This window comes from Crocodylus siamensis, chromosome 6 (genome assembly GCF_052110815.1).
Source record: "Crocodylus siamensis isolate JL-2025a chromosome 6, ASM5211081v1, whole genome shotgun sequence".
Taxonomy (NCBI): Eukaryota; Metazoa; Chordata; order Crocodylia; family Crocodylidae; genus Crocodylus; species Crocodylus siamensis.
In genome coordinates, this window is record NC_143400.1 from 3444604 (window position 1) to 3461121 (window position 16518).

Sequence of the window (16518 nt, forward strand, 5' to 3'; positions counted from 1 at the left end):
GGCGGCCCGGCCCGGCCTCCTCATCTACCAAGTGGCCGAGCCCGGCGACAGCCCGCAATAAACTGCACGGACCTGGCTCGGCTCTCCCCTCCCCTCAGCCCAGCTCCGGGACACGGCGCCGGGAGACTCCCCCGGGCTGGCTGCAGTACGGGGCTCCTGACACACGCTCCAGTGGGCAGGCCCGGGGGCGGGGTCCGGGGGCGGGGGAGACCGACCGACGGACCCGCCAGACAGACCCGAGACCGGGGGCGGTCACCCCCCGCCTGTTGCAACCGCTGGCCGCGATGCCCCTCCCGGCCCCGCCGCTGCTGCTGCTGCTGCTGCTCGTCGCCGGCCCGGCCCGGAGCCCCGAGCCCCCCGAGCCCGGCTGCCACCTCACCCGTAAGCGCGGGCCGGGCCGGGCCGGGCCGGGCGGGCGGGGGAACCCAGGCCTCCGGGCTGACCGTCCGCCCCCGCCAGCCTTTACGGTGACGCTGCGGGGCACCGGATCGTGCCGCGGGTCCCGGGCGCTGCGCGCCTGCGCGGGACACTGCGAGTCCAGCGCCTTCCCGTCGCGCCGCGCCGTGCTGGAGGCGGCCGCGCACAACGTCACTTCCGCCTCGCGCTGCTGCACCATCGCGCGCCTCGCCAAGGTGGGCGGGGCATGGGAAGGAAGGGGGTGTCTAGACTGGGGGGGGGCAGCGGGGGAGGGGCTTGGACGGAGGGGGCGGGGTCTAACCTTGTGGGTGAGGCCTGGGAAAGGAGTGGGGTCTGCCGCTGAGGCTAGGGCGTGGTGCGGAAGGGGGTGGTGCTTAGCAAGCGGGAGGGGCCTGGGCTGTAGGGGGCGGGGTCAGGCAACAGGGACAGAACTGGGAATACAGGGCTGAGCATGGGGGCGGGGCCTGAGTGGGAGGCGGTCGGTGGGGCCTAGCACTGAGGGGGTGGGGTGTCTCGGGGGGCGGAGTCTAGAAGAGGGGAGGGCCACGGGGGCAGGTCTAGCAGGAGAGGCGTGGCTTAGCACTGGGGCCAGGAACTGGGAAAGGGGCAACCCTAGGTGGTGGGCGGGGTCTGGAACGGGGAGGGCGGAGTCTAGCATGGGGGTTGAGCTTAGAACAGGGGGCAGGGCTTAGCTGCGGGGGCCGGGTCAGACAGGGGGTGGAGCTTGGGTTTAGCGCAGGAGGGGCAGGGTCTAGAATGGTGAGGTCCGGCACTGGGGGCGGGGCCTGGCCAGGGGTGGGGTCTAACATGGGTGGGGGGCTGGGTGCTACAGGCAGGGACCAGGAGGGAGGGTCTAGCTCTGGGGGGTGGGGCTTGGGTGGCAGGGGTATGATGGGGCGGGCCTTAGACTGCAGGGGTGGGGCCTGGGCCTTAGGGGTATGGCATGATCTGGTTTGGGGCAGGGCTTGGAGGGATGGGGCGGAGCCACGAGTGGCACTAGGGAGAGGAAGGTGCAGGACCTGAGGCCCTGGGAGCACTGGCCTCAGGTGTGGGTGGGGCTTGGGAGTGAGTTTTGTCCTGGGGGCGGTGCCTGGGCAGCTGGGAGGGAGGCCAATGGGGGGCGGGGGGAGTGGGGTGCGGAGATGCCTGGGTTCCTCACCCCTGTTTCCCAGGTGCGGGTGCGGCTGCAGTGCCCAGGTGGCGGGCGCGAGGAGCTGGAGATGTTCACGGCCAAGGCCTGTCAGTGTGACATGTGCCGCCTGTCCCGCTACTGACCCTGCTTCGCTGGGGGGCTGAGCACCCAGGGGTCCAGGCTCCCAGCCCCACCTCCCAGAGCCTGGGGGAAGCCAGGGGTCTGGGCTCCCAGCACCCCACAGCCTACACCCCACACTGGAGAACCAGGGCTAAGGAGCCTGGACTCCTGGGTTCCTTCCAGCTCTGGGAGCAGAATAGGGTTTTGGGGGCCAGAAAAGGCAGCATTAGGAGCCTGGCCGACTGCATTGTCCCCCCCACTGCCCAGCGCCTGAGCTGACAATGCTCCCTGCATGCTCGCATGCCCCCCCCATACCTCAGTTTCCCCCTCTCTGTCCTCTCCCCCCCTGCAGGAGCGGGGTGGGGGGAGCACAGCCTAAGCCCCCTCTTCTCTGTGGGAGTTTGGGGGGGCCCAGGCCCTGCTCCCAGAGCTGTTCTCTGCGCTTCCACACATAATAAATGACCTCATGAAAGACCCTCAAGTTCTATGGGTGCATCTGGGATAGGTTTTGCTTAGACAGCTGGGTCCTGTGGCTGAGAAAGGAAGCAGTTAGGGAAGTAACCAGTATCCCCATCCCAAAGCTGGACAGGGTGCAGGAGAACCCAGCAGTCCCCAGATCCCATCCTGGTGGTGCTCAGACCACTTAGAACTGGGAGAGAACCCAGGTAGGTGTCCAGGCTCCTGCCCTACTCCCCCCCCGGGCTGGAGTGAACGCAGGCATCTGGGCTTGCAGCCCCGGATAGGACCCAGGCAACTGCCCAACCCCCAGAGCTGAAGCCAACCCAGGTATCCTGCTCTTTACAAACACAGCCCAGGCTCCTGGCTGACATGAAAGTATCTCTTTATTGAATACAGCAACCAAAAAAAAAAAAAAAAGAAAAAAAAAAGATCAAGGAGAGGTGCAGGGCGAAGACAGGGACACGTGAACCCAACTCGCCTTAAATATATATAATATTTATATATTTATTATTTTAACTCTTCCCCCAAAAAAGCCCCCCCCCGCCCCCACTGCATCTCACAGTAACTATGCCGGCCCAGTATCTACGACAACCCTGGTGCACCCCTGTTACTACGGTGACCGGCAGGGGATGTGGTGTGGCTACCACTAAATGAAGATCCCACTTCCCCCACCAATAAAAATAGGAGGTATTTTTTTCTCTTAAAGAAAAATACACCTCTGAAAAAGAAAAAAAAAAAAAAAGAAGCCGTAGTGATTTAGGAGCAGGGAGGTAGGTGGAGGGTATCAGGCCTAAGGCCCCCAGGAACCCCACCCCCCCAAATTAAGACCTTGGATATGTGAAAAAGCAGCAGGGAAAGGGTGTTTTAAGACCACCCCCCCCACCCATGAAATGGTACAGCCCACTCTTGGAGTGGTACAGTCCAAGCAGCACCCCTTCTGGGCACAGGTGGTATAATCCATTCAGGTTATTCCTTCCCCACCCCCTGGGGGGGTAAGTATCAACAGCTGCATCCCCTTTCTGAATGGTATGATCCCCTTTCCCAGAAGAAAAATGGTAAAGTCCAATCTTCTCCCGCACACTTGGTAGTCTAGTCTACTGCCCACACTTGGTGCAGTCAGGGTAACTACCCCCATCCCTGAACTGATTTATCTCCCCTTCCTTCCTGTCTCAAGTGGTACAACCCACTCAACCCCCCCTCCCTTGTCAAATAGTTCAACCCTCCTTTTTAGGTCCAGCTATGCAAATAACACCCCCCCCCCCACCAACGGTACCATCCAGCCCAGCCAGCTTCAGTGGTGGAATCTACCTGCACCTGCCCCCTTCTTCCCAAAGGTGGTAGATCAGTCACAGTCCAGGGAGGAGGGGGGTCAGGGCACAAGGGAGAGTGGAATCTACCATCTATAGTGGGGTGGAATAAATCATTCAACAGCAAAGTAAGTGAGCAGCTATTTAAAAGGAGCAGGAGCTATATTTTAGGGTGCAGTTGGGGGCAGAAACAGTACCCTCCCAAAGCACTCAATATCTGGGGACCACCATGCCCCCACTAGGGACCCCAGCTGAGCAGCCCCCCCCGGCCCCCCCCCCCCCGTGGGGAAAAGCATTCTTATGCAGGGGGGAATAGGGATAGTGCCCCCTGGTGGGGGTACAGTGCAGTGCAACATAGTGGGGGGGGAAGCTGGATGTGGGGGAGGGGCAGTTGAGATGCAAAAAGGAGGAGGGCCCTGCCCCCCCCCCCATCACCAGGCATTTCCCTTTCCCCCTCGCAGCCCCTTCTAGGGGGGCAATAAGTGCCCCAGGGGAGATAGGGGGGCTGGGGGTCTATGTCTTGGGACCACGGCCGTGCTGGAGGTTGAGCCGGTTCATTTGCGCCTCCTCCAGGCCCCGCAGCCGCCGGAGACGCAGCTCATCCAGCTGCCGCCACAGCTCTTGGCGCTCCTTCTCCTTCTTCAGCTCCCTGTGGACAGGGCCGGGGGTCAGGGGAGCACCAAAAACGCAGCCCATGGAGCCCCAGGGGCAGGGAAACAGGGATACAAGCCCAGGGCATTGTGGGAGATGGCCTGAGCTACCCTGGTGTCCCCCATGATGGTGGTAGGGCAGCCGCAAGGCATTGTGGGAGGGGAGGAAAACATAGGGGACGTCAGGCTAAATGTAGCAGCCTCAGAGCATCACAGGAAATGAGGAATAGTTTGGGGAGGAAAGCCAAGATGACAGCCCCAAGGAATTGGGGGAGAAGAGGAAGATCTCAGCAACAGAGGGGCATTGTGGCTGCTTCAAGGCATTGTGGGAGGAGGTGGCCGGTGCTCCAAAATGGCCAATGCACTGTGGGAAGCGAGGCATGTCTGTCTGTCCCCTACCACCTCCCTCAACATGTACACACACCCCAGGGCAGCCCAGACCAAGACGGTGCCAGGGGCTGCCCCAGGGCATTGGAGCTAAGAGGCCAGCCTTGGAGCAGCTAGACCAAGAGGGAAACCCCACCCCACCCCAGGGCTGCACAGGAGACAGGACATGGGTGCCATCTTGGTCCCAGCATGCCCTGGGCCTGCCCTAGCCAGCACTCACTGCTGCTTCTCCAGCTTGTAGGAGGCTGTAAGCTCATCGAAGAGTTTCCCATTCATCTCCATGAAGGTTTTGAGCACGTTGTAGACCAGCGACACGATGGTCCTGGGGACAGGGGCAGTTGTGAGGGGCAGGCAGGGCCCCTTGCCCCCTGTGGATCCCACCCCTTGCCCCACAGTCCATTGAAGAGGATAGACAGGCTGCCTAGATGTTGCAAAGCATTGTGAGGTGGCCAAGTTGCCGCCTGCCCACAGCAAAGGATCGTGGGGTGGCCAGATCCCCGCCTCCGAATGCACACCCTCCAGAGCATTGTGTATGCAGGGAAGGAGGACTTGGCCAACCCTGCAAAGCACTGTGGGAATGTGCATGTATATACAAGAAAACTTGGCTATCCCACAATGCTTTGCAGGGTTTGTGTACATGTATATACAAGAAGACTTTGTTATCCCACAGTGCTTTGCAACAGGGGGCTGTGTATACATCTGTAGTGGGGGGTTGGTAAAACACTTGACCACCCTCCCCCAGCTGCAAAGTGTTTTGGGACAGCCAAGTCCTCTCACACAGATAAACTCCCCCCCCATGCAAAGCATTATGGGATGGCCAAGGCCAGCCCCACTAACTGCAATGCATTGTGGGATAACCAAATTCCTCCATGTACCCTTCCAAGCATGTGGGGATAGTCAATTCCTCCCCTCAGAACACTGCCACCTGCAAAACCTTGTGAGATAGACATCCCAGCCCCCTGCAAAGCATTATGGGATGGGCACTTTCCCCAGATGCATCCACCCTCCACTTTGAAAAGCACTGTGGAATAGCCAAGTCCTCTCCTGCCACACACATTCACTCACTGCAAGGCATTGTGGGATTACTTGGGTCCCCAAGAAGGGTGCAAATCATAGTGGGATAGTTAAACCTCCATCCTGTCAAAATTCATCATAGGACTACCAGGGAACTGCCAAATGAACCCCCCTCCCTCCTCACCCTAAACTCTGCAAAACATTCTGGGATTGGGCCCCTCTGCCTGGAGAGCTGCAAAGCATCAGGGGATATACGTCAGTGCCCCTGCTCCTGCAATGCACCATGCAATTACCGCATCAGGCCCACCCCCAAAAAACATAGGATGCCAAACTCTTCCCACCCCTGCAAGCACTGTGGGATAGGCAAGACTTCCATACTCTCCCCCACACAACATTCTGGGATGAACAAGTTGCCTCCCCACCTCCACCACCACCTAGCGAAGCATCATGGGATACATCCTTCCCAGGCCCTGCTCCCCACAGGCAGACCCGTCCCTCCCACTGGCTCACTGGTTCCAGTGTTCCTTGGAGACGCGGTAGAGGGTGCCAAAGATGGCAGGCAGCACGGCCTGGCAGTTGTCCTCGATGAGGCTCAGGATGTACTCGTTGTTCCAGAAGTACAGGGCCCGCTCCGCCACCTAGGCATGCCAGAGGGGATGCTGGGGTCAAGGCCATGCCCCTGGGTAGGCCCCAAGGTATAGGCAAGGCTGAGTTTGTCACCTCCCCTATTTCCCAAAGCTCTAAGTTTCCCTGCCTGGAAGTCCCAGCCTGGAACTGGTTGGGTGGAGCAACAGCTACCCCATGCCTAGAGCTACCTAAAGGCCTGCCCCTCAGTTCCAGGAGGCAGGCACCAGGCAGACACGCCCCCATCCTCACATTCCCAGAGCCCATCCCCCACCTATGGTGGGCAGGGCATCAGATAGCCAGGCCACTACCTGGAGGGGCTGCCCCTACTAAAAGCCCTGCCCCTGGGCTTGAGAAGTGAAGGCTGCTTCTAAAATAGGCCCCTCCCCCAGGCTTAATGTGTAGAGCCTGCCCCCTTGATTAGGACTCTCCTCCCATCCTAGGCCCTGCCCCCAGACTTTGGGGTAGAGCTTACCCCTAAAATAGGCCCCTCCCCCTACACTGGGCCCCACCTCAAGTCTTCAGAGTGTGGAACCTACCCCTAGAATAGGCCACTCCCCCTGCTGTGCTCCACCCCCCCACCTTGAGGGGTGGAGCCTATCCCTGAAAATAGGTCCCTCCCTCTGCAAGAGAGGGAGGGCTTTAGGACAAAGTCATCAGCTAGCCACCCTGCACTCCCTCAAACCCCTCTCCCCTTATGGGTGGAAACCAAGCAGGCCCTGCCCCCCCCTACCTGGAAGTGGGGGCTGGCGATGCATTGGGCAACCTGCTTGAAGAGCGGCTGCTGCACTTTGACGAACTGCGAGGGCTCAATGACATCCAGGATCTCCTCAATCTCCCCCAGAAACATCACCTGGGGGGGGAGTGGCCTGTAAGGTGGAAGGCCAAATACCCCAGTCCACTCCCCTTCCATCCTATAACCTCCCCCCAGCCACTTATCCATCCCCTTCACCCCAACCTGGCTGCAACCCTATTTTCTCACCCCTTAATGAGTACGGATAACCCCGGCCCAGCTCAATCCCTCCCCAAAGACCTCCCTCAGTCCCCTCCCCAAACCTCTTTCTGGGTGCAGGTCTTTGGCCAGTATTTCAGCAGTCCCCGAATCACCTGGGTAACAGAGCCAGGGTTAGAGACCAAGGTGGTCTGCCAATCCCAAGGCCCCGCAGCCCCCTCCCCACCCCATGGGACACTTACATGCTCTGTGAGGGTGGCATCTTTCTCCAAAAACTGCACCACACAGTAAGCCAGCTGGGGGAGGGGGAAGCAGAGAGCAGGTGAAAACCCACTGAAAACAGCCCCTGCCCCCAGAAAAGACTTGAACCAGTCCCTTCCAGCAACTGCTCCCCAAAAGCCCTTGCCCCCCCCAAACAGACTCTCACACCAGTCCCCCAAGACAGACCCATGTTCCCCCAAGAGCCCCCCCAACAACTGCCCACTGAGCTAGACCTGTACCCCCCCGAGCAGCCCTCTGCCCCCATAGGTCTGACACCACTCCTGATATAGCCCAACACCCCCCACAACTGCCCCCAAACAGGCCCCATCTCCTCAATTACCTTCCCAAAAGAGCCCCCCAAAAGGTTCTGCCACCCATAACTGCCCCCCACCAAGGCAGACCCCTTGGTCCCCAACAAGTTGCCCCTCCAGAAGTCCCCCCCCCACGATGCCTCCAAAAAGAGCCCCCCCTTCAAGACGGTCCCCCCCAAACCAGGCCCTGCCCCAACAAACAGTTACCGCCTCCCCCCACAGCTGTCCCCCAAAACAGGTCTCTCCCCCAGTTGCTCTCTTCCTCAAAACAGGCTTTTTCCCCACCCCACCCTCAACAACTACAACTCCACATAGATGGGGGGGGGGGTGGGGGGGCTTGGTCAGAACCCCCTCCCACAGAAATCCAGGGAAGAGGGGGCTGGTAGCCTGGGTTATCTCGCAGCTCATGGAGGGGAGTAGGGGCTTGGGGGAGCTCAGACACCTGGGTCCTTTTCTTTCCTGTGTGCCCCACCCCCTGAACCCCGTGCCACCTGCCACAAGGCAAGAGAGACCCCAGACTGAGCCCCGGAGGAGGGACAGGCCCCCACCCCCGCAGCAGTACCTGGGCGTGGAAGACTGACAGTGCCTTGACGGAGTGCAGAGGAATCAGGACCCGAACCAGGAACTGCTTGTGCTCGGCCTTCAGGGGCAGCGCGAAGCCATTGATGATGCTGCCGGGATGGATGGACAAACAGATAGGGTCACCCCCAGGGAGGGAGGGATGGACGGGGGGCAGCAGGCAAGGGGGTGGTGTCTCTGTCTGCCAGGGCTGGCAAAACGCATGCCCTGCCCCTTTACCAAGCTTTTCTGGTGCAAGCGCCACCTCTCCCAGGTTGCCCCTAAAATAAACAGTTGCTATGGGGAAATCCCCTTTCCAGGGCCAGGACTTCCTGCCTGGCCATCCTAGGTAGAGTGCTTTTCACACCAAATGAAGTCCCACCTCCATCCACTAGGAGCAGGATTTCCTTCCCAATCACGCCCTGAGAAGGAGGATGAGATCTCACCACAGGAAGTCCCACCCCTATAGGTACCCAACTTCCTTCCTAGCCCAATCCTGGAGGAGGGGGACCTCCCCCCACAGGAAGTCCCACCCCCAAGAGACAACTTCCTGCCAGTCTAGAGAGAGATGAAAAAAAAAAAAAAATCCCCAATCTTCAGTAAAAAAAAAGAAGTAACCCCAAACTCCATATTTTTCTACAATTAGAATGAAACACCATGATATACACATCTATATATGTGTATATATACACCGCCAGGAGTGACCAGGAATAACGGTCACAAGCTGGCAGAGGGTAGATTTAGGTTAGATATCAGGAGGCGCTACGTCACGGTCAGGGCGGCTAGGGTCTGGAACCAGCTTCCAAGAGAAGTGGTGCAGGCTCCTACCCTGGGGCTGTTTAAGAGGAGGTTAGATGAACATCTTGCTGGGGTCATTTGATGCCAGTATTTTTTCCTGCCATGGCAGGGGGTCGGACTAGATGATCTGCTCAGGTCCCTTCCAACCCTACAGACTATGAAACTATATATTAGTGATGTTTTATTTTAATCACGAAGAAGCATGGAATTGAAGTTACGTCTTTTGGGGGGGGTTTTTGAATGAAAAATTGGACTTTTTTTTAGATCAGAGGAAACCAAGATCCCTGGAGATGACACTGTAGCACAGTGCCCCACCTCTTTACTTGGCTCCGTCACTCCTCGCAAGCCCCACCCCCTGTCCAGGCCCCAAACAATTCTGTGCCCAAGCCCCACCCCCCACGAGCCTCCATTACCTGCCCAGGATCTCCAGCAGCTCGGCCACGCCATTAAAGTGCTCCGTTTCATAGATGAACCTGGAGGGGACAGGACAGGACAGGGTGAAAACACTTGCTCCTGCCCCAGCCCCCACCCTGCCCAGGCTGACAGGGGCAATTATCTACTGTAGATGCCCTGCCAGCACTGTACAGCATAGAGGATGATGAACCCAGTGGTAGTAAAACTGTTACCCATTCCCCAGGAAGACCCTCCCCACTAGAGGAGGGACTTCCTGCCAGGCCAGGAAGTTCCGCCTCTCCAGAGAAGGCGTTCTCTTCACAGGAAGTCCCACCCCTTTTATGGGGGGCAGACCTGCCTGTCAAGATGGGTTGCCCTTGCCAGGAAGTCCCACCCATTAAAGTGTGGAACTTCCTGTCAGTATTGACTTGAATACCTCACTACAGGAAGTACCTCTCCAGGAGAGGGAGATCTCAAGTCAAATAAGTCCCACGGCTTCTCCACCCCAACCCAAAAGGAAACTTCCTACTAAGGAGGGATGGCTGGACTAGGAAGCATCAGCACAGGAAATCCCACACCCACTTCCAAGAACGGCACTTCCTGCCTGGATTGGCATAACAGGAAGTCCTGCTCCCGCAGGGGGTTGGACTTCCTGCCCAGCCTTTCGGAAGATTCTCAGCACAGGAAGTCCAGCTACCTGGAGGCCGGACTTCATGTCCCAGTCCAAGGGGAATGGGAAATGACAACTCCCCAGTGGTGGGACTTTGTGGTAAAGCAGTCCCCCTGGGCTGGGCAGGGCAAGAAGTCATACCTCCCTAGAGGCATGACTTCCTGCCCAGCCCCCCCAGCCCAGGGGGAGGGTCTCTATACAGGAAGTCCCACCTTCCCAGGGATGGGACTTCCTGCCAAATCATTCCAGGCAAGGTAGGGGAAGGATGATTTCATCACTGGAACAAAAAAAAAAAAATCACACTCTCTCAGGGGCGGGACTTCCTGCCCAGCCTTCCCACGCAGGGGCCCAGTCTCCACCCAGGATGTCCTTGCTCCCTGAAGGGGTGGGACTCACCGCAGGAAGATGTTGTTGCACTGCTTGCGGATGTAGGCGCGAAGGCCCAGGAACTTGCCGTAGACGCGGTGCAGGATGGTCTTGAGATACTCACGCTCCCGCGGGTCCTCGCTGTCGAACAGCTCCAGCAGCTGGGGGGGTGGTCACCATAGGAACCAGCCTCAGTCGAGGGAACCCAGGGATCTGGGCCATCAGCCCCCTGCTCTCAACTCCCCCCCCCGGCTGCAGAGAACTGAGGCATGCGGGCATCACTCACCATCAGCACGAACTTCTGGTCCACGTAGCGCTTGGCCACGGAGGGCTGGAAGTCGGGGCTCTCCAGAAAGCGCAGGAAGAACTCGTACACTAGCTGGGAGCAGACAGGGCTGTTACTGTCCCCTCCCAGCCCGGGGGGGGGGGGGGGAAAAATCAGCCAGCCTAGCCCCAGGTCCTTTAAAAGGGCACAGACAGCCCTAAGCACAGGGTGGAGTCAGAGCATGCCACACCCCCACCTGGAATCACTGGACAGAGGCCCCACCCCTGATCTGACCCAGGGGGCGGAGCCAGAGATGACTCCTCCCAGCTCCAATTAGAAGGCAGAGCCTAGAGCCTGACTCCGCCCCCCCAGCTAGGCCAAGGGGGTGGAGCCCAGAGCCTGCCCCACCCCTAAGCTGGCTCCAGTAGGCAGAGCCCAAAGACAACTCCTCCCAGCCTGTCAGTGGGTGGAGCCAAAGACCTTCCCAGCTCCTGCGGCCAATCAGAAAGGAGCAATACTGAGCCCCAGGGGGGCCAGGTCTCACCTGGAGGTGAGGCCAAGACGGCTCCAGGTTGGGTTCATCCTCCTCGGGGTCAAACTCAGGGTTCTCACTGGGCGGGAGCGTCCGGAAGATGTTCACTGAGATCTGGGGGGGGTGGGCAGTGAACCCAGGTGTCCAGGCTCCCACCCCCCGCTCGCAGCCTCAGCCCCCGCTCTCCCAGGGCTCCCCGGGACTCACCATGCGCACGGCCTCGGGGTAGGTGGGCTCGATGAGGAGGCCGCGGGCCGTGGCCACACACTCCACCAGCTCAGCCAGCGCTGCCCGCTTCACCTCCTTGCCCTTCAAGTCGGCCACGGGGTCCAGGAAGTCAAAGAGGACGCAGCACTGCTGCAGCTTGCGACCCAGCAGCTCGTGCAGCTCCGACACCGCCACGTCTGTGGGGGGCACGGGGGAGTGAGGGGCAAGCCCGGGGCTAAGGGTTGGGAGTGAGGGGCACTGGCAGGGGCCTGCAGGTCAGGAGTGAGGGGCACCAGCCATGTGCCCGCAGTGGTGCTGTCCTCAGGGAGGGGAGCAGGTGCCAAGACCCCCCTGGGGGGCCTGTTGTCAGGGCTGAGACTCCTTGTGGCAACCAGGACTTGAGGTGACGAGGCGGGGAAAATCTGCCCCCCTCCCCCAGCTACAGACAGGGAAAGCCCCAGGGATCCCCCTCCCCAGCTTCTGGTGCCAGGGAGCGGGAGGCCAGGCTGCAACCCCTCATCCCCCAGCCCTGCTGGTGCCCCTCACTCCCGACTCGCAGCCCCTGCCCCCCCAGAGCCCCTCACTCCCACCTGCAGCCCCCTGCCCCAAAGGCTGCTGGGAGGCTTCCTTCTCCCTGGGGAAACACTAAGTACTAATTTGGCTGCTAGCTCCACCAGGCACTTAGAGCCAGACAGATCTCCGGGAGTGGGGGGGGCAGAGAGGAGTTAATGGGCTGGGGCTGGGGCGGGGGAGGTGGGGGTTGGGAGCCTGGACGCCTGGGTCCTTTCTCTGTTAGGCGCCAGGGCAACCCTCCTGGTCCCAATGACAAGGCTCATTAACAGGAGTCTCCCCACAACCCCCAGGAGCTCCCAGGCCTGGCCCACCTCCGTGGTCCCTGGAACAGGACGGGGCTGAGACCTGGCCAGCTCAGCCCATGCCCCATGAGCCTGGGGACTGAGTCAGTGAGACCCAGGGACCTCTCACAAACAAACACAGCTGCAATAAAAGACCCTACAGTAAACAGACCTTGGAGAAGAGAGGAAACTGAGGCAGGGAGCCTTCAACAGCCATGGAGGCTGGAGCAGGAGGGCAGAGAAGGGAAGCCAAGCATCCAGGCTCCCAGCACCCTGTGCTCCCACCCCCAAAAGCTGGGAAGGAACCCATGCATCCTTGACCCCCTCCCCATCCACCACTCCACCCCGGGAGGGAACCCAGGGGTCTGGCACTCACCCTTGAGCAGGGGCAGGGGTGTGAGCTCCTGCTGGGAGCTCTGGTAGCGGAACTGGGAGGAACTGTGGGAGCGCCGGGGCCGGGTCCGGCGCAGTGACCGGCGCGAGAACCCATCCACTTTCTCCGGGGGCGGCACCGGCGAGAGCCCCGGCGATGGGGGGCTCGGGGGGGTCCCCGCTGGGGTCAGCTTCATCTCCATGGCTAAGATCCGTGACGAGCAAAGATGATGCTGGGAAGTCAGGGGGCTTCCAGCCCGGCCATGGTCAAGGTGTCACGTTCCACCCCAGAATCAGCCGCCTCTGGGTCCTTTAAGAAGCTGGTTTCCACTCCAGAATCAGCTGCCTCCAAGTTCCTCACAGCTTTAGTTCTATCCCAGCATCAGCCGCTTCCGAGTCCTTTCAGGGTTCAGTTTCACCCCAGATTCAGCTGCTTCTGGGTCCTTTAAGGGCTCAGTTCCACCCCAGCACCAGCTGCCAGCCTGCAGTCACCCCCTTGGTCCAAGTCTCCAAGGAGGAGGAGGCTAGCTCGGATGCCTGGATCCTCTGCACATTGCCCCTGCCCCCTGATCCTCAGCCCCCCACAGTTCTGGACAGGGTCCCAGCTATCCCCTGCACACAGAGGCCCAGGGAAGGAGTATCCTGGGGGGGGTCCTGGCTGTCCCAGCCCCCACCACTGGCTTTGCAAACTCAGGGGAAGCCTTGACCCCCCCCTCCCCCGAGGGCTAAGGAGATCACCAAGTTCTCAGGGATGCCTGGTAGGGGCCTTGCAATAACTGCTCTCCCCCACTCCGCCTTTGGCCTTGCAATCCCCTGTGCCCCAAGCCCAGGCAATGCAAGCCCCCCAAAAGCTACCTCCTCTTGCTTCGCAAAGCCCCGGAGCACCAATGCAAGGAGATGCAATACAACCAGGCTTTGCAAACAACCCCCAACCAATGCAAACGATGCAACGCAGCCCCCCTGCCTCTCCAAACAGCCCCCTTGCTTTGCAAGCCCCCCCCCACTGCAAATACAACTAGGCTTTGCACACTCCTGCACTTTACTCTGTGCACAACTGTGCACCCCCACCCAGTCCCCTTTGCTTTGCAACCCCCTTATTCAAAGGCAAAGTGATGCAATGCAGTGCCCACTTTACAACCCCCCCCACCAATGCAATGCAACCAGGCTTTGCAAGTGGCACCCCCAGTCTACAGCCCCGTGTAACAAGCCACAACAGCCCCCACTTTGCAAATTCCCCTCTGAATTTCCCCCACCACAGATGCAATTATGCTTCTCCCCCGCTCCAGGTAAGTGATACAACGCACCCCCCTATCCAACCGCCACCCCGCAGCAATGCAAAGAGACACAATGCACCCAGGCTTTGCAACCCCCCCAATGCAAGCAACACAGTGCACCCCCTTGCTTTACACCCCCCCTGCCGCAATGCAATGCACCCCCTTGCTTTATGCCTCCCCAACGCCAGGAGGTACGATGCACCCACACTTTGCAAGCCCCTCCTTTTCCTTTGCACCCCACGCCGCAATGCAATGCACCCCGCTTGCAAGGAGACCTGAGCTTTGCAAACTCCCCTCGAGCCAATGCAAAGGATGCAATACGCCCCCCCCCGGAATCCTCCCTCCGCTTTGCAAAGCCCCGCAGCCGCGAGGCAAGCGACGCGATGCAGTGCAACCCCCGCCCCACGGCGAGGAGATCCGAGGCCCCCCGGGCTTTGCAAACTGCCCCTCGGGGCTTCGCTACCCCCGGAGACCCCTGCCAGCCGCCCCCCCGCGGCTGCCGGGCCGGGCCGGGGCCTGCAGGGGAAGCAGCCCTCGCAGCTGCAGCCGGGCCCGGGGCGCGAGCTCGGCCGTGACGTCACCAGCCCCGCCCCTGCCGGGAGCCCACGTGAGCACGTGCGTCAGTGCGGGGAGGATGAGGTCACCCGCCCCCGCGCCTATTGGCTGCGAGCGGGGAAAGGGCCCGGCCCGGATTTAAAGGGGCAGGGAGCATTCATTTTTATTTATTTATTTTTTTTTTTGGAGCCGGCACTCGTGCAAAGGTGAGGGCGGGGGCTGAGGGCATCCAAGGGTTAACGCCCCCCCCCGGCCCCATGGGCGCCTGGGCTTTGTAGGCGGAGGGGTGAGTGACAGCCGATCCAGCCAATCAGGGCGCGGCGTGCGGCTTCTCCTTGGGTGACCTCGCCTAGCCCCGCCCCCAGAGCCTGAGGTAGGGGGAACTTAAAGAGGCCGCTCGCTCCAGGTGGAGGGGAGGGAGGTGCGTGTGGCTCGCAACTCGACACCAGGCACACGTGTTGCACGGACATAGGCACCACGTGCAGATCAACTGCATGTGTGTACATGCATGGGCACGCATGTGACGTCATACGTAAGGACGGCCCCTTGCATGCACATGCACGCACACACACAAAGGCCCACTGAAACATCTCACGCAGGTGTGCATGCATGTACAACTGTGTCTTCACACGCACCCAGACACACACCCACACACGCGTAAGGACCTGCTGAAATATCTTACATGTGTGCATGCACATGTGTGACTTCACACATGCAGCTGTGACTTCACACATGCACACACACGCACATTACACTTACGTTCCAATGCATGCCCATGCACGCACACACCACCCAGTTGTGCACGTGCATGTGATGAAACGGTTGTACACGATGTCACAGTATTGCGAGTGCAGCCAGACCTGTGGGCGTGTGATGAAGGAACCCTGCATGTCATGTTGCAGCTGTGGGAGAGGTCACATCGGGGGGGTGTACGCGTGCACGCGTGGGATGGTGCCGTGCGTATCTGCGTGTGCGCGACTAGCTGTGTGTGGGATGGCATGTGAGTGCGAAGTCAGCGTAGGCTGGGAGGAGGCTGAGACTGGACACAACTCATCATACCTCCCCTCATTTACCCCATCTCCCAGCCTTGCTCTTAAAGGCACAGCGCCAGAACTGGCCCTCCTCCCGTTTTACCCTTTGCAACTCCACACCCCCGCCGCCCCTGGGACCCCAGTACCCCTCACTGCCTGCCCCAGTGCCCCCTTCCTGTACCCCTACATGCCCCAAGCTTTGCAGCCCCCTGCTTCTGCAGCTCCCACCCCCTGCCCTGGAACCCCCGTCCCCCCCCCGGATCTCCTAGTCCCAGGACCCCCCCAGCTTGTGGCCCCTCGTGGAAGAACCTGGTATGAAGCTCCCCCCGATGGCAGGGGCTGGGCACTGGCGCCCCCTCGTGGAGAAAACCAGCATAACCCCTGCTCCTCCAAGCTGGGAGCGAGGAGCCGGCTCCAGGATGCGACTGGTTCTGGGGTGGAAATGTGGCAGCTTGGAGATTTCCCTGCACCATCTACTGCTGCCTTTTGCAAATCAAGCCACTGCATTAAAGAAAAACCTCCAACCCCCCACCCCGATCCCGCCTCCCCGGTGTCTCCCTGGCTGTAAGGCAGGGCGCGAAGGAGCATCATGCCTGGGTGGGTCAGGGGGGCTGAGGCAGACAGTGGCCTGGATCTGGTGCAGGGGAGCACAGACGCCCATCTGCGGGCTGGAGAGTACTCCGACAGCTGTCCCTGAAGCCCTCGCCTATGTTATTGCCCCCCAGGACAGCTGGGGCTCTGTTCTGGCCGTGGGACCTATCTCACGCATCAGCGGGTCCTCTTCTGGGACCGGCAACTGCGCAGGCGCACTCCGGAGATAGCGTCATTGTTTTCGTCTCGCTGCCATGACGCATGCGCACTGCGGAAAGACTGCGACCTCTTTGACGCCTCTAAGCCAGGCTGAGACGAGGGAACTTATTTCGTGCTGGGGACGCGGCGTCGCCGCGACTTCTCTCGCGCCTCCCCCAACAAAACAGAAGCGAGGCGGGTCCCTATCTGGCGCCCCACC

At 60.3% G+C, this 16518-nt stretch overlaps 3 protein-coding genes across 4 annotated transcripts in view; 2 read left to right on the forward strand and 1 right to left on the reverse strand.

Annotated features, from left to right (window-relative positions):
• Nucleotides 1–16518, forward strand: part of TOP6BL (TOP6B like initiator of meiotic double strand breaks) — a 133144-nt gene that overhangs the window by 99254 nt on the left and 17372 nt on the right. The gene's annotated exons all lie outside the window — the stretch shown is intronic.
• GPHA2 (glycoprotein hormone subunit alpha 2) lies at nucleotides 147–2159 on the forward strand. 2 transcript variants are annotated; one of them, XM_090055203.1, is made up of 3 exons: nucleotides 147–632; nucleotides 1590–1717; nucleotides 1764–2159. In XM_090055203.1, exons 1-2 carry the CDS (start codon nucleotides 285–287, stop codon nucleotides 1689–1691), a joined length of 450 nt encoding a protein of 149 aa, XP_089911329.1. In that variant the 5' UTR covers nucleotides 147–284; the 3' UTR covers nucleotides 1692–1717; nucleotides 1764–2159. The 2 variants fall into 2 exon arrangements, with proteins under 2 accessions (XP_089911329.1, XP_089911330.1); XM_090055204.1 differs by having other exon boundaries at nucleotides 147–381; nucleotides 460–632; nucleotides 1590–2156.
• PPP2R5B (protein phosphatase 2 regulatory subunit B'beta) lies at nucleotides 2654–14494 on the reverse strand. Its single transcript, XM_090055074.1, has 13 exons — nucleotides 12654–14494; nucleotides 11424–11620; nucleotides 11229–11330; nucleotides 10706–10798; nucleotides 10450–10580; nucleotides 9404–9463; nucleotides 8197–8305; nucleotides 7305–7358; nucleotides 7167–7217; nucleotides 6844–6963; nucleotides 5997–6124; nucleotides 4693–4794; nucleotides 2654–4084 (listed from the first exon to the last, which is right to left on the reverse strand). The coding sequence occupies exons 1-13, from the start codon at nucleotides 12850–12852 to the stop codon at nucleotides 3949–3951; spliced, it is 1482 nt and encodes a 493-aa protein (XP_089911200.1). The 5' UTR covers nucleotides 12853–14494; the 3' UTR covers nucleotides 2654–3948.